Raw genomic sequence first — 20,943 nt, forward strand, 5'->3', positions numbered from 1 at the left:
CTGACAACGATATTAAAAAAAATATGCTTTTGCCGCGCATACATTTTTCATTGCATTTGTCCTGTATTGAAATGACACTCTTATGTCATAACATTTAGAATCCCTCCCGCATTTTTCAGTCTGCTTGAGTAATAGCCAAAGACTTGAGATTTCAGATTCACATTGCTTTGTCCTTAAATATATCTTTTAGAAAAGTCTTTCTACCAGCCTGATATACTACCAGTGTCCAGTGAGGGTTTAATGAACTAAAAAAGACTTTAAAGAAAACACAGGTAAAATATAGAACTTTCTTGACACAGTATACAAATTTTAGATAAAATCAAGGAGCTACTGCTTTTAAGAAAACTGGCAAGAAAAAGAAGTAATTGTTTTTAGAGGAGTTTCATTGTTTCAGTGAGGTATATAAGTGTGATTCACTCCTTTAAAAATACAAGGCTTGCTTATTAAAACAAATGTGTGTATGAATGAAGAGGACCAATAGATGAGTAAAGGGTTAGGAATGTACGTAGGTGGATAGATAAAGCCAGCTGAACATGCTAAATGTGATGTTAGTTCTTGTTTGATAAAACCTTTATCTGGGCTTGCTGGGCAAAGAAATGCAGCACATGCGCATTAAAGAAGTTCACTCGTTTCACAGGCAGTCACAACTATTGCAATGCCTGTAAAGCTCATTTAATAGCTGGGTAAATGTTTAAGCAGTTAACTTGTTTCAAACTCCCTGCAGCTGAGGCTACACTCCTAGATTTAATATGTCTATATTACCATAAACGCAGCATTTGCCCTTGAATCAGCCTTGGAAGGAATGATAGATAGCAAGAACAATATCAGTGACGCAAAATATCAGAATAATATTTATGAGTATATTCAGGCATTACACAGAACAACTGGCTAAAAATTTGCATGCAGTTCTAGGTAAGACAGCTTTTGTGGCATCACAGAGAAACAAATGCTTAAAATTTTGTGCTTACTATTTCCAGCACTCCTGAAATTCCAGCAGCAGTTAGAGCTGTGAGAATATTGGTGTAAATGAGTGAACATAAAGATCTAAAGGATTAGGTCCACGTCAGAGTTTTCTTTTGTTCAGAGGTTTGGCTTCCTGCCATGGGTCCAGGAAATAAATTGGCTGTAACAGAGCTTCTTCTAGCATTCTGCTAAGTAGAAGTATCCCACTAGAGACAATAGCAGGCAAAATAAGGTAAGCAAGAGTGGAAGATTACAGCAGATTTTTCAATAGGCTTCAATTTAAGATTATTTTGTCAGACTGCTTGTTTAGATTCTAACAAATAGTGATTTTTTTTCAGCCGACTTTCATTTTTTCTTCTGAACTCTTCCTTAGTCTAGTTTATGTCTATTTTTATATATTCTTATATCTATTTTATAGATTTTGTGAAGTCTGTCTGATGTGAAAGAGATCATCACCTCACTATTTATCATCTACGGGATTCTAAAAGTTCCGTTTAATCCACTGTTAAATTCTAATAAACTTGGAGGAGTTACTTACATTCTTGGGAAGCAGGACTGTCAGCTGCAATCCAATGCACTCAACAAAACCAGTTCTGATCCTTTAACAGTCTTAGAGATACCTTTTTGTGAAAGTATGAGATAATACTTGGATTGTACTACTGTGTGAATGAACTCCAAAATTTTAAATTCTGTTTCCGTGTGCTGAATTTGATTTAATTTTATGATCAGATGTATCTGGGGGTTAAGTGGAAGAGAGAATGATGGCTAAGAACAAGCGAGATCACTAAGGGGGCAAGAGAAGCTCTATAACAGATTTTCTTTGATGCCTTCATATAAATGAATCGATATGGTCTACATAGCAGGAAAATTTTTCAAACTCCCTGTGCTTTTAGGGTGATCTTGTTGCTGTTTGCCACAAATGTGCTCAATAAACTGATTTCAGCAGTTTAAAGAGCTCAAAATTTTCTGCTTCACTTAGATGCAACTTAGAGGCAGACCAAAGCAGAACAGACCCAAGTTTCCAAAACAAACAGTGGTTTGACTGGGTCTGCAGCCAAGAACAGAATCCAAGCTCATCCTAGCCCTCTTCAAGCAGCGTATACTTTAGAGAAGAGAGAAAAGAACTAAAGAAATGGGTATGAAAGACATTAAAACAAAGAAATAGACATAGGAAGAGACACACAACATTAAAAACAGTGAGCAAGAATGAAAAATGTGGGAGTACATGACATCTGTGTAAGAACATGTCATGAGAGGAAAGGCTTATTGAAATGGGAGTATTTCTATGTCACTCAGTCTTAAGGGACATGTAAGGAATTCAAATTACAGAAGCTTTTGTTATTTATTGTAGAGAGATTTATTTGTTCTGGAGAGCTAACAGAGGTGAAGTTCTACCACAGACTTCAGTTTTCTACTTGTTCAAACAAGCCAAAATTATTAAACTTAAGTAGAGTCCTTCAGAATGTCATGATTACCTGTCTATCTTACTCTGTAGAAAATATTCTAAGAGTTTATCCACTTCCTAAATATGCTTCTGAACATTTTTTGAACTGGCCTGCCCTTTTAAGAAATTCTTCAGGGTCTTGACTTGTAATCATCCTTCTTTTCTTACAGTGGTGGGTGTAAGTATTGCAGATGCAAGACTCTGAATCCAGGTGGTTTGCACATTTTCACACTGGTTCTCAGAAAGAAAATAATTTCATTAAGCATTTAGGACTAACTCGACAGAAATTGTCATTAGTAACTGCAGTATGTGAACGGCAAATACATCAGAAAACAAGTCCCTGACTGCTTCACTGGGTATAAAAATCAGGAATTAGGATCTTCAGAGCAAGTGCAGCCAAACTAGAACAGCAATTATGTTTTCACTAGGAATGTTCTATAAGGTATGAAACGTCTGGTTTTGAGCATCCTAGATCTAACAGTCTTGATGCTTTGCTCATGCTGAACACCTAGCACTCTAAGGTCTCTCGTTTGCAGAGGTCAGGTCCCAGTTAGGAAACCTCTTTTGTTTTGCATGCTCAGTGCTAAAGCAATTTCAGCAACATGAAGAAAATCCAAACTTACTTTCTATCTCTGGCTCCAAGTTATCAGACATTTGAGAAATTAGACATATTTATTAGGAAGAATAAGTTCTTTCTAACAAATGTTTCACTTTTCAGTGACCTAACAGTGTTTAGTTATGACTAAAGAGCCACAGAGAGTGAAAAAGCCTTAGTTAGCCTTCATATTCTAGTAACAAGAGAATTGCCAGAGACAGAAGTCCTTCATTTCTACCATTTCACATAAATACTTAACATGAAATTCTGCGTCAGTCAACTGAACCAAATCAGAAGACAGAAATCCCCTCCTCCAGGTGAATTCACAAGTCACTCCACTACTGTCAGAGCCATGATCTCTCTGGCCTAACTGATATTTAGTTATTCTGTGCAAATCTGCATGAGGCTAAAATTACACGCATCTTCACTTTGTTCATTCGCCAGGGTACCAGACAAAATTGAAGTTCATTGTTAATTTTGGTCTGCACTTGCCATAAACAGTTGACTTCAGGAGGCTGTGTAGACTTAAAAATTCCAATTTCTCTTTCTTCAAACCAAAGTAAGGTACTTAGCTTTTCTGAAATGCAGTGATTTAAAGCTGAGTCCTCAGGATATCTTGTTAGCTGCCTGGGTGGTTCCTCAGTCGATACTGTTCCAATTTTTAGACACCAGCCTCTCCTTAGGATATCTAGCCTAGGTAATGCTTCAATCCTTTTATTCATCTAGCCTTCAAAAACTGAAGAGCACTATTTTTTGTAAACATAGTCACAGATACAACATATTTTTAAAAATGCAGAGCACATTGAAGTAAAATTAATGAATTGTAAAGGAAACAATTATTTGAGAATACGAACGGTTGCTAATGGTAGGAGATTGATTTTTTTTTTCCTAGTCACTTGTGATAGTCATTAATAATTCTAATATACTTCTCAAGTTTCTAAACTCCAGTTCTCATTCCTGAGGTAATATTTACTGAAAGTCAGATTATGTTGTGTTGAAGTTAGCATCATTTTCAATCACTTAGGAATACTTTGAAAATTATCTTAGACTGTATTCTGAAGGACAAAAAGAATATGATTTTTCAATCCAGATAGCAAAGTGTCACATAAACTGCTTACGTTCTATCTAAGGGGAAGTCTTTTAAAACATATTCCTTCAACACAACTGTATTCATGATAACCTGCATCTTAGTGGAAGTCTAGATAACTGATTTACTGTCACTGGAAACATTTACTGAGTTTGTCCTGCTTCCTCTAACTGTCATTTGTCAAAATTACTCTTTTTACAAACTTACTTCTCAAATGAAACATGAAGTATTGTGACAAATTCTAACTCCTACTTTAGGGCTGGAAAAGAGAGGCAACTCAGGTTATCAGGATTTCTTGAGTTCTTCTGCAATGCTGCTCCGCTCAGGCCGCAAAAAGCCGTATCAAGTGTCTCTCCATGGAAGGCAGGCTGTTAAGAGGAAATCTTTGCTGAGAGCTGTGGAAACAACTTCTGAGAAGTCAGGTAACTCTTTCCTGAGTGACAGGTATGTTTGTAGTCTTGGAAAGATGATTCCAATCCAAGGCAAAATTCAACCAAATTAAGTATCTGGAACAGCTTTTCTGTAATTAGGTCAAAAGTAAAAATACTGGAACAACAACAACAACAACAACAACAACAACAAAAAGCTTTAAAACAACCAATACAGAAATATTCCTCAAAACAGTGGTATTAGATTTTTCACATTACCAAATTCAGGCCAATAATTACTAAAGTACATCTATACCTCCACAGAAAAGAGTGAATGACATAGCAGGCCTGCCAACCATTTTATTTTGGGCACTGCACTAGTTCCTGTAATTCTAGTTAAAAGTAGAATTCTTACACTATAGCTATTATAATATAACATTTTTCAAAGGGCTTTTCTTTATTGATTTTTGTAGTTGTCTTCTTGCATTTTAGAACAATGCTACTTTTTTTCTGGAAACCCGATAACCTTAGTTGCCAGGCCTTCAAAGAGAAGGCCTTTGCCCACACATATATCAGCTATGCATGTGCCAAACGTCTGACACGGGACGTGTCAGACCTGCCACTTCTGGAGGGTGTGACACAGGCTGTCAGGGTGTGCATCATCCCTCTCTTTTGTTGTCTGTACGTGCAAAATTTCTTCTCAGTCTAAACAGGGTGGAAAGGAAGCTTCTCAGAAACAACTCTATTTTTCAAAATGTGTACTTACAGATGTTTCAGAGGAGTTACATCAATATCAAATGAATAACAAAGTTTTTGTGAGGTCAAGCATTCCCAGAACATTGTATCACTGCTGGTGCGTTTTGAATATCCTGTTGTTTTACATGTCTAATTGTTCTGGCAAAGAAAGGACTGTATCTTACATCATAACTGGAGGTCTGTGTGGTCTCAGAAATGTCTTAACTGAATTTGGAAGAAGCAAGCCTATTCCAGTAAAACAATGTTCAGCCTAACATAATCAATCATTTCGTAGGTGTCTGACACCCAAGTCCCTGAACCTACATCCTTCTGACATCCAGAACAGCACAGTTGTGTTCAGTAGTGATAGGGAACAATTTCTCTCCTGACAGCTTTTAGCTACAAAGACCTGGGGTTTTTTTCACTAAGACATGTCAGGTCCCCAAAATAAATGCTGCTATTTTAAGTATTTGTATGCACTCTAACCTAAAACTCTTGTCTGCACAATTTTCAAAGCACAAAATTAGAAAACAGGGAAGTACTTACCTATGAAATAAAATAAACTAGTGTAGAAACAATATCCTGCAGAGATACTTTCCCTACTTCATCTCTTCTTCAGAATGAAAATTTATAACATCTCTGTGTTTTCCACATCTCCACAAATGGGCTCCTGTGCACAACCTTGCTCTTGCTCTGGCTCTGGCTCCCCACAGGGCTCTCTCTCCCACTGTAAGACTACTCATTCACCAGCCAACTGCTAATTTAGGCCCACTTGCTCATGTTCAAATTACTTCCGTCCCCATTAGCCTCTTTCAACACAACTATCTTCAGGTTGTCCACAATCATCCTTCTTACACTATCCCTCAGGCTGGTTGGAAGATATTTTTTCAAGCTCAAGTTTCGGCACATGTTAACTCTCCAAAAAGTTCATCATACATCTCTTCTTCTCACTGAGATAATCTGCCAATCAAAGAAGTCTTTGCTTTCCTTCTTCACCCCACCATCAAGCCCTGAAAACATCTGCTGAAACCCACTGTATAATTTCTATTACATATTCGCTATACTGTTAATAGGTCAAACATTCATAGATTGTCAAGCAAAAAATTGCTATAAAATAAACTTGTCTTTTTATTATGGAATTTTACCATTTTTCTGTTGCTAGCAAAATTAATTACAACTTATTTTTTATTAGTTTTCAGTCTGCGAGAAACACTGAAATGCTATATACTGACTGAAGATTCAAAAACGGTGCATTTTGACATAGATGAAGATGGTCATCATGAAATATCAACCAAGGATTCCCAATCCCATGAAGGTAGTGTGCGTTTTCTACCGAAACTCACCAACCATATATGGAGTACTACTGGAATTCCTTTAATGTACTATTATGTGTATTGTGTTCAGCTTTGGGCCCCTCCCTGCAAGGCAGACATAGAGGTGCTGGAGCTTGTCCAGAGAAGAGCAACAAAGCTGGTGAAGTGTCTAGAGCACAAGTCCTTTGAGGAGTGGCTGAGGGAACTGGGGGTGTTTAGTTTGAAGAAAAGGAGGCTGAGGGGAGACCTCATCACTCTCTACAACTACCTGTAGCGAGGTGGGTGTTGGTCTCTTCTTTCAAGTAAAAAGGACCAGAGGAAATTACCTCCCTCGTGTTGCACCAGTAGAAGCTTAGGTTGTATATTAGGAAAATTTTCTTCACTGAACGGGTTGTCAAGCATGGGAACAGGCTGCCCAGGAAAGTGGTTGAGTCACCAGCCCTGGCGGTATGGAAAAGCCCTGCAGATGTGGTGCTTAGGGACATGGTTTAGTGTGGACTTGGCAGTGCTCAGTTAATGGTAGGACTCAGTGATCTTAAGTGTATTTTCCAACCTAAATGATTCTTTGGTTCTGTGTTTTCTGTAGATGTATTATATTGCATCTTTATGAATATTGATAGTGATATAAGAAAATTTTTATTCCAGTTTACAGTAAGTATATGACATACTTAAATGACAAGATTATTTTGTTGATCCCCATTTGAGTTAATGGGAAGTCCAGATGCTTAACTATTAAGAGAGCAAAAGCAAAGATAATCCTCAGAGGCAAGGTCAAAATGGAGAAAAATAAAGAAGTTTTCAGAATTTTCAGGATTATTTTATTTTTCATGGAACTCTTCTTGTATCTCAAATGGCACTTCTCTAATTGATACCAAAAAAGATCTCACAGCTAACATCACAAAAGTAGTTGTTAGAAGATATTCTTTTGGTAGAGAAGAAGCAAATAACAACAAATGCAATTATTCTAGGATTATACATTTTCCAGAGATGTGAAAGTAGGGGGAAAAAATAATAAAACGTATTTCTAACTGAAATATAGGAAAAAGGTAAAATCTGTAAGATAGCTTTCAACCTACTGAAACTTTATTTCTTACAAAACCCCAGCTTTTACAGGAATGAGAAGTCCATTATATATGCCTCAGATAAAGACATATAAAGGCTTGTCTGATATATTTATAAACTAAATTCATGTTCTTTTTATTATGTTAAACTGTGAATAATGACAGCTGCACTGGTAAGATATTTAAGTGTGCTTTGTATCTTCTGAAGAATCTTTTACTTGACAATTTCATAGAATTTTGAAGTAACTCATACAGATAGTATTCATAATTTATGAACAAACCCAATATCTGTATATGTATACAATGGAAGCATTTTGTCATAGATTCATAGTATGACAATGTTGTTGTATAAGATACTGAAGTTCCTAGAAGGAAAAAAAAAAAAAAAAAAAAAAAATATAAACACAAGCACCACAAACATTTATTCATGGTGATACAGTTAAGACAACATCATACTAGAAACATACTGTAACCTGGATGTTTGTGACTTTGACCTGAAGTGGGTGATGCCTTCCCCAGATGTCTGGCTATATGATTCAGGCTGATGTTAGAAAAGCCAGAAATGTGCTGTTATTGTTACCTGTTACTTTCCAGTATTGTACATTTCATATTAGGGTCCTCACATGTGCTGCCAAAGACTGTCAGGCTTCTCTTTGATAGTATTTTAGTCCTTACATCTCATTACTGACCTTTATTTTCTCAGGTGCATTCTCTTTTGCAAAAGATAATTAATTGATCAATACATTTATTATACTCAGAGTTCAGACTTCAGGGTACCTGTTCAGGAGACTAACTGTAGACTTCTGAGGTTATATTAATTCAGAGACCTGCAGGAGATGAAGTCTGATGCCTATTGCTGTTACACACTCTTTCTCAGACTACATTTTAAAACAATTCTTTAAATTATGATGTTTTTAAATTTGAAGAGTGTAACTATCTAATTCCACATGTTTGTTTAATATCTTCCATTTTAGATATTGCATGGTTAAGCGTGTTCACAAGGAATGAACCAGCAGTTACTGGTAAGACTCCTGTGGGAATAAAATATACCATTCTCTTTGGTAGGCTCTGGTTTTGAAGAGATGTTTGAGAGTAGGAAAAGAAGGTAGTAATGTTTTATACATAGACTTGACATTAGAAGTAACGTAATATACCAGATTTTCATTTATGTCAGATTGCTGGACAATTCTAAAAATGAAAGAGCCTTTCTGTGTTCCATAAGACAAAATTTTTGAATTTGGAAAATTTGCCTTAGCAAGTTATGAGTAGTAGCTTGGACTGAAGACAAATGTATAGGAAGAAATATAATGTATACAAGCTAGAAAATCTGATATTTTTAGAGGAAAATGTGTGTGCTCTGATGCTGGCATATGGGCCTTAGCTAGCAAAGACCTGTTGTAACAGGAGAGGAAAACAAAAAAATAAATGAATATGAAGAAAGAAGAGACACATTTTTTGAACTTTCGTATTGTAAGCATAAGAAATGATTGGGGAAATCAAAAGTATATTAGTTCCAGGTATTCCAGTAAAAGCAAACTGTATTCCAATTTCAACCATAAGGGGCTGCTGTAATAGATTAGAGCAAACCAGGACTCCACCTTGAACAATGAGGATTTCTAGGTAACAATATAAAATATCAATACCCTCGTAAATCCCAACACTTTGCATTTCAGGGACACCTCAAGCAAGAATTGGTTTCTTGTATTCAGTTAATTTCAAAGTATTTCCTTTGCATGAACTTTAAAATTGCTCCTTAGACTCTGGTAAGGTTTTAGTAACCAGAGAGGCCATCAGAGAGTGGAAGTATCACATAGGAAATCATGGAAAGTTTCCTTACTTTCCTTGCCATTTGCTATCTGCCTGATAGACCACTTGTGTTTTTCATAGGTGATAGGGAAAGTTAGACTCCTTTGGATTTACTCAGGCTAAACAGTGTATAAGCAAGTCACAATAAACTCTACAGACAGAGAAAGCCAAGGATAATTAGGTTGTAACTCATATTGACATATGTCCCTAGTCAACTGGCTGGACTCCTGCATCCCTCTTTTGTTGCCACTCTTATCTGTAAGTCAAGACACTCTTGACTTGGGTATAAAATCTCTCCTGGCTGCTGATGTGCCTCTTACATGCTGCAGCTGAAGTTGGACAATTGGGACTGAGGCAGTCTAAGGTGATGTCACAAAAATAATAAAAAACAGCAGAGTTTTAGACCTTCTACATTCTGTTTATCTGAATACATAAGTAAACTGAGTAAAATACACTAGGCTGAAGTGTGTCTCAATTTTTATCAAGGATTTTTATGCTATTTTCATGCTATAGCTGGCTCAGACAAAATTCCTTCAGGTGGCTTCCACAAAAGCATTACAGTTATGGTAAGTTAGTGCAACTAAAATCAGGGCCAGGCTTAGAGCACCTAAAATCAGTCAGGTGGGATGAATATGATCTGCTGATTCTGAGTATCTTTCAAAGGCTAAAAAATACCTTTACTAATATGAAAAAAACCCTCCTAACTGCAACTGTTAATGCGTAATTACCTAACCTCTGTAAGATTTGTATTCAGTTGCTGTAGTGATGAACATACAGATCGACTGCTACATTCGTTTATGTTTTTTGTCTTAAACAGTACACCTGAGTGACTTTTAAGCACAAGTGGTATTATTTGAAGTAAATCTGCAAGGCAGTCAGATAGTTATAGCATCACTGAATAGTTATTAATGTCACAGGTTTTGTAAGTAATGCTCTTGTATGCTGTATGAGTTGACAAGGGGTACCTTAACTTACTTACTTTTTGCTGAGGCCTTGAAGTACCAAAAGATAATGAAAATTGCCAGTTTATCAGTCTGACAAGTATCCTGTATTATTGATATATTGTTATTTCCTGCAACTGAAATAACAGTATTATCTCAAAAAGGAGTAAATTCAATGCACCCAAAATTATGATAGTGAAAAGATTTTGACCTAGAAAGCATGCAGAAAATAAAAGGGGAAAAAATCGTACATTTTCTGTAGTGATGTATACACAGGTATATTACATAAACATGTCTATTGCATGTATGCATTAAGTACTAATATATATGCCTTTGTGGTTCATATTATATATATTAATGTATAACTGATATTCCATACATTAATTATAAATATATAGAAAAAAAATATGTAACTGGCAAAGCATCATAAAGCTGTAGACTTTATAATACTTTACAGAAGAGAATGGTATCGAGTGCTTATTATTTTCTCCTATTCCTATGCCTAGCGATGTAAAGTGAACATGAATGTTGTCTCTTTACAAAATATTTTCATCTATGCTTCATTTTAAAAAGTCATACACGTTTCAGTACAATATTCTCCTCTGTGTAAAACAGATTCTAAAAATTTGGTGATCCTCACACAGAGATCAAAGCTTAATGAATTTGTCCTATTGTGCAAGGGTAAGAAACAGCTCTGTCTGAAGGTAAGAAGTTATTTCCTCTGTAAATTGTGGGTGCTCTTTCTTACTACAGGACAATTTCCCCAACAGACCTTTTCAAATTGACTTTCCTTTACTTACCACCTTCCACATTTCATGACTTCTGACTACCTCCCTCTATTCTATCTGGGGAAATATTTGAAGTAGGTTATTGCAAAAATCACTGGGTTAGGTAGTTGACTACTATCACTAGAAGACAGCTGAAATGTTGGGTTCCAGTCTCTGTGGAGGGAGAGGGGTCTTCTTAACCAGAAAACATGCAGGAAATAAAAGGGGAGGAAGAAGCAGGATGTTGACTTGGGGAAGAGATGAGTTTAAGAGGGGAATTATTTTCTCCTAATCAACCTGAATGACGAGGCAAGGAATGTGCTGAAAAGAAAATACAGCTGAAAACAGTATCCTGTTTTAAACATTTACCATCTGTTGTCAGAGCATTCTCATTTTCTCCAGTCTTGTGAAGGTTTGTTTATGGTAGGAAGAGCAGGCAAGTATAGTTTTCCCTATTGGAGGGTTATAACCTATCCAAAAATCTGTCTGAGGAAGAATGTTATGTTGGAATTTACCCTCTAAAACAGGGCAAAGGTCTAAGAAGCTCTGTTTACATAGGTTATGTTGATATAAAGAATGACCCTTCATCCAACACTGGCCATGCATGATGGTGTAAAGTGCCAAATGCGTTATCAGATGAAGTCTTTGATGTTTTTCATTTTTTTTTAATTCACAGATGACTTTCCATAAAATCTATTTCCTGAAATTATCTGGAGACATGTGTGTTGCAAGATACATTAATTATTTTTATAGCTTATTATCCCATTGGGATTTTCCTTTCTGTCGTTTAAAGAGCAACTATTTTAAAAGGATTTTTCTGGCTCAGAGATTACTTTTTCATAAATTAATTGTTTGAAAAGTGTTCCACCAAATCAGAGAAACAACTGAGTGGTCAGCCCTTATTGATTTGACTTCCAATTCCCTGTTTTAAAGCACCAAATTATACCAGATTATGTCTCTTGACATGATTAAAAGCAGTTCTTATCTGAAAATGAGATGAGACATATTTAATGTCTCCCAAATACATAAAAACCTTGGAAAGATCATGGACCTTTTTCCAGCAGAATACAAATAATTTTCTTAGTCTCAACAGGAATTCTGATACACAAGATGACAAGGCTTCTTATCTGTGATAAAGTTTTGGTATTCTGTTACAACATGGTTCAATCTTGGCTGCACTGCAAAATAGAATCCGAGCATTAAACAGTTTGAAGGACTGTCTTCAGTATTTGTTTTCAACCCAATTCATTTTGCATTGCAAACGGGAAAAAAGGAATCTATTCATGGAAGTGTTTTGAGAATTTATCATTTTATTAATCCTGGATAATTTGAATGTAATCATTAATGCACTTTATTTTAAAAGAGAGTTTTCTTTAGAAGTAATACTACATTTAGTGGATTAAAAGAGCAAAATATGAAGACAAAATTACCAATCTGGGCCGTTGTAAACACAGGTCTTAAAAGCATCCTGTTCAGAGCCAGATTATCCTTCAGTGGAAAGATGCAACTTGAAAACCTGCAACCATGAAGATCCCGACTTCAAACAGGTATATAATTATGATCAAACAAATAAGAACATGTGTGTGAGAGAGTGTATATGCAAACATAGGTGTAAAATAAGTGCAGCTAAATGCGTCCTGCTCTTATCCATTAAGTGATTAATTGTTTACTTTCCTACTTCAGCTGATTTTTAGTATTTTCCTCAGAAAAGGGAAAATAAGAACTTTTCCATACTGTTGACTTGACTTGTATGTATCCTTCAATCTGCAGGCAAAATACCTGACTTTCAATTAAAAGACAGAGATGTTTCCCATAATACTATGGTATATAAAATGCAGGAAGATACAAAGTAGTTTTCACTTGTACAAATTCTTAGGCACAATCCTGTAAATCTGGGTGAGTGTATTAGCAGATCTAGAAGAGTCAGACTACAGGAGTGATTTAAGTTTTTAAGAAATAGTGAATCCATCAGTCAAAAACCTCTGGGAAGTAATAAAACAATAAATTATATATAATTTAATCTAAATAACAAATTAGAAGTAAGCAGTCCCTGAAGTACTTTCAGACTGTATTCTGTATCAGCAGATGTTTATAAATCAGGAGTAATGCTTTGTGTATAGAAATAAAGGTAGCCAGTTGCTTTCTTAAGATGTTTTTGTGACCACACTTTGAATTTGTTGGCTCTTCTCTAGACAGAAATGATAAAACTCTGTGAACCCAGGAAGAAAACTACTTTAGTTGTTCTATAAGGTATCTTAGACAGACCTTCTAACCTGGAGAAAAACTAAGGAAATGTAACTCATCATAATTTTTGTTAGGGTTGTAGTCAAGAGTATTTACTGTTCAGAGGGACTGAAAAGAAAATCCAATTTCAGTGAGCTGTGATCAGATAGCATTCAGAACTTCATAACAACCAATGTGAAACAATGAAAACATAAACTTCCCAGCCTAATGTTTCTAATTTTGCTAACATTTCTCCTAAATCAGAAACGAATTCTGGTAATTTGAAATCACAAAGAGTTTCTTGTTTGAAGTCATTCTGAAATGGTCTCTGAAAGGTATGAGCTACAGTACTACTTTTTTTTTTTTTTTTTTTTTTTTTAAATAATTAATGAACAAACCTGCATACCAGGCCTGGAAAATCTAAGTGGTTTCTTCAGTTTAAATTCCTGCTGAGGTACTTACTTGCTGCAACTATTCCTTGGCTCTACATAGAAGGAGAAAGCTATGAAATTCAGGAAATTTATATGGCAACTTCTTATTCCCTCCTTGTATGATGTAAACTATCACAGTCATATTGCATTTTTCTAAAATCTATTTCATACACTTTTTTATAGAAAAAGATATGCCTTCTTCTGTGGAGCTGTGCTTAGGGAAAGAAAATGTCTTGATGTCTTCTGTGGAGCTGTGCATAGGGAAAGAATTAGTGTCTTGATGGCTGCAAGAAGGGCTGTAACAGTTGCCTGGAGAGACCTATTAAGGACTGTGGGTTTCTAAACAGACAATTAAAATGAAAAATTCATTCTGAGAACCCATTCATTACCTAATAGACAGTGATCTCCTCATTGTATTTTTTTGCTGATACTTTCAATTATAAGAAAAAAAAGTTACTTCTTTGTGTGAGAAAGCAGCAGCCTGCACTTGAACCACATCCACTCAGGCCAAAAGTCAAAATCATAGTCAAGTCTGGATCATGAAATTCTTAATAAACCTTCTAGAATGAGTGCAATGATCAGGAAATAATTTTTGGTGTGATAAATAAAGCCTCCACTGTCCTTAGGATGAAAAAGTGACCGAGATGCAGAAGTACTTCTCATGGTCAATGACAAAGCTATGTGGTGCTGCAATGTGATATTTAGTCTGCTAGCTTCTAACAGTAAGTCTTAAAGACAGGCATTTTCCTTTTTTTTATTGGAAGACTGCCAGTAGAATTACCAGAAACATGAGAATCTGTGGAGCCTGCTGTTACACCAGCAGGAAGAGTTGCACAGTGTTGTAAATTTCCATTTCTGTAACCAAGGCTTATGGACACACTGTTCACAATCAATGTTTATTAAAATATTTTATTAATTAGGCTGTTATTATCACAATAAAATAATAACACTTGCAACAGCATTTAATAGAGTATAATAACATAATTTTCTGGCAGGGGATTAAGTGTGGAAGGTAATGCAGATCACAACTAATACGTATTGCAACACTGTGCTGGTAAGAGTGGAAAACTGCATCGTACATGCAGTTACTTCCTCACGCAGTGCACACACACACGGTCACTCAGCTGGAGCAGCAGCGGAGAGGCCAACCCCAACAGTTCACCCAGGAGCAGGCTTACATTTACTTACAACTGTAATGATTTTAACTCTGTAATAGAGCATGTTTATTATAATTAATAATATCATACAAGCAAATGCAGTTAACCACACAAGAGGATGAATTAAGAGATACAGAACACAGAACCTCTGCCACAGAAAAGGTTTTTCCAACTATCTCCCCACAACATGTTGACAATGATGGGATGTTTCTCACCCCTTATATATAATTCTCCCACTAGTCAATACAGACTCTTTTAGAGTAAGTAGGATTACATTTACAAACTTTGTCACTTGATGTAGCCCACGCACATCAAAGTGCTAATCCCAGTAATTTCTGAAAAAAAAAACAGAATATGGTTATGATGTTGAAATGAGCTTTATTTAGCATTCACTGTTGACATTAATGGCTTGATTTGACCCAGAGTTCTCAACTAGACTGCTGCTGTTTCATGCCCTTCTTATCTTCTTGCAGGCTGTCTCATAAATTAGCACTTTCCTTAGAAATCTGGACCAAAATTATGCCACCATATAGTATGAAATCTGGGCCTGTATCCTTGGAACACAGGCAGCCTAACAGATCATAAGAGGAGTGAGTACAGGGGGAACAAATAGTAAAGGCAGGAGTTACCAAGGATAGTTGTTCACAGTCTGTGTTCTTACATATATACATAGATTTTAATCTTCTCATTTTAGCATTTTCATTAATTATATATAAGTTTATGCTATTTCTTTTCTACACTTCCAGAAGTGCAGGGTTTAGTGATTATATATGGGTTATCAGAGAAGTACATATCTCCTTCAGTACATATCAGTATTATCTCCCTTCAGTGTTATTTCTGTTCTGGTTCAACCATAATATTTTACTATTCATGATACATTACCACCCACAGATCTTTGCATATGTATACTTAACCCTCTCAGCTCATATTAAGTACTAGTAGCACTCAGTTTTCCCTCAGTTTCAAACCTTCCTTTCTCTTTTTCAGCTGATACCCCTCCTAATGTCCTTCCTGACTTAACACATTTTCTTAAAAGATTACTGAAGTCAACAATTCTATCACTAGATCTGGCTGCTCCTCTTCAAATTGTTGTCTTTTGGCAGATGATGCAGGATTATTAGGTTATTATAGCTGAACAGCATTTTCCAAAAAGTTTGACTGGAATTCCGCAGCCAGGGTGGACTGAGATCTGAAGAGCTGCAACTCTTAAAGCTCCATTAAGAGCTATAATGGTTTTTAATCTAGGGTCCTCTCTACTTTGCTGTGTAGTTAGATGAAGCTAAACAAGTTTCATGGTTGGACTCGATGACCCCAAGGGTTTTTTTCCAACCTGAATGATTCTGTGTGATTCTGTGTGAAGACAGACAGATAAAGTCAGAAGTTAGCTATGCAGTCATGAAAGATCTTATTGTAGGACTTAGTCTTTACTCCAGTTAAATAGACCAGACTAAAGAAAATGAAGCTCCAAACAGGCAAAATCTGGCAAGTCCACAGAATTACCTTGGTTCAGAACTTTTGACCTTGTCAGTAATGACAATGCCATGTTTACTGTGCTTGGTTGCTAGCTGAGGTCAACCCATCACAGTCCTTGCTGGCACCCAGCTGGAGCTTGAGGGTTTTTTTGCTCCATAACTTGATTCATCTATTGGAGAGCCAAGGAGTAGTCAGCAAGATTCATTCACCCTTCAGTAGTCTCATATGGCCAGTGTGAAAGTCTGATGGAGGATGTAAATTGACAGGGGACTACTCTGGCCTGAACAAAGTCATGCCACCATTGAGTGCTGCTGTATCAGATGTCCTAGAGCTCCAATATGAATAGAAGTCAAATGTGGTAGAGTGTATTCTACAACCGATATTGCCAAGGCATATTGTGGCAGAGTGCAGGCCACAGTTTGCTTTCATCTGGAGGGATGTCCAAGACACCTAGAACCAACTGCCTCAGGGCTGGAAGCACAGCCTACCATTTGTCAGGACAGGACCAGCTGTGAGAAAATAAGCACTGAGGTATGTTGGCCCCAACCAGCAGCCAAGCCCCCCACAGAGCCACTCACTGAATCCCACTCCCCACCAGTGGGACAGGAGAGAGAATAGCAAGAGTAAAAGTGAGACTTGAGTCAAGATAAAGACAGTATAATATGTGAAGGTCAGAAAAAACCCCAAGCAATGCAAAAGTACCTCCCTCCTCCTATGAGCAGATCAATGCCTAGCCAGTCTCTGAGTGACAACCACCTTAGAAGCAAAAAAACCCCACCCTCTTCTTCCTCTACATCAGCCTTTATGGCTGACCATGACATTGTATAGCACAGAGTATCCCTTTGGCCAGTCCAGGACAGCCTGCTCACTGGGGCAGAGTGGGAAAAAGAGATCTTGATGCTATGTATGCACTGCGCAGCAATAGCCAAAACACTGGTGTGCCGTCAGCCCTGTTTCAGTCACAAATCCAAAGCACCATATAATTAATTGGTAATACTTTTCAAGATCCATGGCTTCTTTGATGCAATCGAGGTGGCAGCTCAGTTTTACTAGCTTGCTTATTCTCATTGCATGACTCATGTAGTTTTTGATTGTGTGCTCATTTCCTTTGTTCATCTGAGGCAATATATAGATTGTTGTGTGCCCTATACTCCTTTGTGTACTGACAATGTCAGATGATTAGTTCTGTTTCAGCTGGCCTTCATTCCTTTTTATCTTTTAGCTACTTCCCGGTTTAGAGTGCAGCAGTTGAGCTTAGCCTGGTGTTATGCCCATTGTGACTTATTCAAACTGACATTAAATCATTTTTAGTCTATTTATTTTAAAACATTTGTAGCATTTTTCTAACATAAGCAGACATATGCTATCACAGGTAGATTGTGGATCACCTGTAGGACATGAGTAAAAGTGTATTTTTTTGAAACCTAACCTGAAAATTTGTTTTTCCTTTAATGCAATGGCAAAGAAACAGTCAGATCTATAACTGAAAAACAGTTGGGTTTTTTTTTGGAATTGGAAATGATCTCTCAGACATGCCTACTGCCATAGGAGCTGTTGTTCTCAGGATAAACTTAATCTGCCAGTAGTCCACCATATTCTCCAGGTTTTCTCATGAGCCTTCTTAACAGGCCACAGGAGAAAATCATCTGTGTCATGAATTCTTGCAAAACACCTTGTTCTTCAATGATCTGCTGCAACTCCCAGCCCTAACAGTGTTTGGATATACTTCTACTCCCTGATCCTCCTTCCATTCCCCAGATCATCTTCCTGTGATGGCTCTCCATCTATTTTTCCATCATTTCATGCAGATACAGCAGGTATTTTTAATTTTTACATCTCAATCTGCTTTTGCAAGCACCTAGTTTTTGGCTTCACATTTACCAGATTCTATTGGAGTCTCCCTTGCTCTAGGGTGAATCTCTGTATTGTACACATTAATCCTTCTCCTTGCTTCTGTAGGTTGGTTTTTGTTGGTTTTTTTTTTTTTTTCTTTTCCCTGAAGTCACCAGATTCTCTTATTCCATTTCTATTTCTTTTTTTTTTTTTCATTTTTTTGAGTCTCTAGAAGGTATTTCTTCCTTAAAGACCAATTGTCTTCAACTTTTTTAATAGTATTTTTCAAAGCAGAATTTTTGGATTGAAGCTGAAATACTCTGCTGTTACACTGGTTTGATCAGGGCAGAATATTTTAGCTGCTTTCCATTATAACTTTGCTAATACAGGAGGGGTGCCCTCAAGCTTTTTTCATGTACTCCGCAATAACTGCAGGACATTTTCTTTCCTTTCCCTGTTGTCATACAGGTTGAAGGGACACATTCTTCCTTCCAGGGAAAGGTGGTTATTGATAATGCCTTAATCTCTAGCATAGCTGGGACCCTTTAATATCCTCCTGCTTTTTCCCAAGCATTCTGTTTCCTTTTAGAGGTTCCTTTAAGCACGGTGCGCAATGCTAACACACACCAGATTGGTCAGATTTATAGAACTGTCTTGTGGGTAGGATGAGTGTTTAAACAGATCACTCAAAAGGGAAGATGAAGTAATTTGATTATGATGCATTCATTTGCCATCTTTCTTCGACAAAAGATATTATAAATTCCCTGCTCCCCGGCAAGAGGTTGAGTTGGGGGAAACACAAATCTCAACCTTTTATTAATTAAGCTCTTGCTATTAGCAGCAGATAACTATTCACAGTCTTCTCAGTTACTCCCTCACTCAGTGTACACAGTCAGGAGCAGGAGCTCATACCCACACTCCGGGGGCTTCTAGGCGGCTGTACACGGTCACATATGGGGTCTTTCATTTCAGCAGGTGTGCTTACATATACTGCCCTGTAGCCTTTGCACACCTATAGCAGCCACTGCCTGCTTGGATGTGTTGTGGGTTACATCAACTGCCATGGCTGCCAGAGGGTGCTGGAGGCCTTGGGCAGGTTCAGCAGCTTCTCGGTACCCTAAGTTTATCAGTTTTTGCAGATTTAACAGGGTTTAAGAGTAATTTGTACTGTAACATTCTAATTCTGCTCCAAGAGAGACAAGAAAAACTGTGGATTTATATTTTGTTGCTAGTGGCAGTTGAGAGGATAGGTCTGTGGTAAGAAAATAACCAGACGAAAATCCTATATTATCCCAATAACAGGTATACTGCAGAGGAAAGCTGTGCTGGTCTTTTCATGAAGCAAAGAAATGCCGCTTTGGGTCTGGAAATACTCAGACCTTTGAGGGAGACAGGTATTATTTTATTCATAGTTAAACAGAATTTCTCTCAAAATTATCAGGTGTTTTCAAAGATTTATCTAAAAAGTGGTAAATGTGTGTCACCAGAGAAAAGCACTCAAAATATATCAAGCCAGAAACATACATGAATTTTTGTCACATGAAAACCTATAGAGAGGCTTTGAAATTATAACATATGTTCTTTACTTTATGTGTTTTCATAGCTGAGTGAAGATAATCACTTTTTCATCATGCATTACCAAGGAGATTCAGTGCAGTTCCAGTGCTATGAAGATAGAAGTTACTACCTGTATGTGAATGATGACTCACTTGACATTCGCAAGCCGGAAAACAAAGGATTCAACGAGGACAAAAATTTTTACTTCAGGGTGTCATATTTACAGGAAAAGTAACTTGTCTACCTTTCAGCAGCCTAAGTGTCCATACAACTGCTATAATAAGCTGACACAAGAAAAGGAAGGTTGAGATCAACTAATTTCCATTTTGACTTAATTTTTACTTTTTTATAATTTCTTGAGTCACCATTTTGCATGAGTAACATCCTTTATGTCTGTGCTTTCAACAGGAAAAGACAAAGACTGTCTGGAAAACATACTAACTGATCAGTCTCTTCGTGTCTTACCTGCATAATTATGGTTTTAAGGAGCTGAATTCTTCTGGAAGGGGAAAAATACACAGGGGATATTTCAAACACAGGGAAAGAAGAAGGAAGCATAGTTGATGTGAAATACAAAGCACAGTTAGTTCTCCACGTGGTAAACATTTTACTTTTAAAGAAGTGGCTCTTATGAGCTCACCTGAACTTGAGAAGAAGACATTTAGATGTTACTAAGTGCATATGTGCATGTCCTGGCTGACTGACTTTAGCAAATGAGTGGAAAAGGTGTCTCAGGTCTAACTGAGAATAAAGGAAGAGTCTGAAGGTTAGGCAGAAGATCTCTCTGCATCTGTAGCTCCAGATTAGCTCACATACTCCATTATGCAATTTTAGCATCTATCCAGCATGGCAGCTCTCTAAGAGGATGTACACAGAGCATCAGACTCACAATGTACAGGCAATGGGAAGGAAGCACATTGAACTGATGGCACATAACACATGTGCCTGTGAACACCAGCAGAAAATTGCTGACATATTGGCTTCCTTCTCTGAATCACAGGGGGAAATGCAATCATGTGTTCAGCTGCAAAGCAGAGTGCAGAACATCTATAAAATAATTAAATGTTCAAAATGACTAAATAAAATAAACACTAAGGGCTTATGTGGGGTACAGTGGAGGAGCAGTAAGAGTACCTGCCTTTTAGCAGCAAGGTCTCTCAGTGTAAAATGGAAGATGCTGGCACTTAAG

The 20,943-nt window shown here is 37.0% G+C and overlaps 1 protein-coding gene across 1 annotated transcript; it reads left to right on the forward strand.

Moving 5' to 3' along the window:
• Window positions 1-1,154: 1,154 nt before the first annotated feature.
• Window positions 1,155-20,716, forward strand: LOC113490386. Its single transcript, XM_026866812.1, has 7 exons — window positions 1,155-1,195; window positions 4,347-4,511; window positions 6,385-6,507; window positions 8,541-8,588; window positions 10,929-11,017; window positions 12,535-12,627; window positions 19,801-20,716. Exons 2-7 carry the CDS (start codon window positions 4,400-4,402, stop codon window positions 19,987-19,989), a joined length of 654 nt encoding a protein of 217 aa, XP_026722613.1. The 5' UTR covers window positions 1,155-1,195; window positions 4,347-4,399; the 3' UTR covers window positions 19,990-20,716.
• The last annotated feature ends 227 nt before the right edge of the window (window positions 20,717-20,943 follow it).

This window comes from Athene cunicularia (assembly GCF_003259725.1).
Source record: "Athene cunicularia isolate RWA chromosome Z unlocalized genomic scaffold, athCun1 chrZ_part4, whole genome shotgun sequence".
NCBI lineage: Eukaryota > Metazoa > Chordata > Aves > Strigiformes > Strigidae > Athene > Athene cunicularia.

Coding starts and splice junctions, on each gene's coding strand:
- LOC113490386 (XM_026866812.1), top strand. CDS start 4,400: ATGCTGCTCCGCTCAGGCCGCAAAAAGCCGTATCAAGTGTCTCTCCAT. Junction 4,512..6,384: donor AACAACTTCTGAGAAGTCAG/GTAACTCTTTCC, acceptor ATTTTTTATTAG/TTTTCAGTCTGCGAGAAACA. Junction 11,018..12,534: donor AGAAACAGCTCTGTCTGAAG/GTAAGAAGTTAT, acceptor TTGTAAACACAG/GTCTTAAAAGCATCCTGTTC.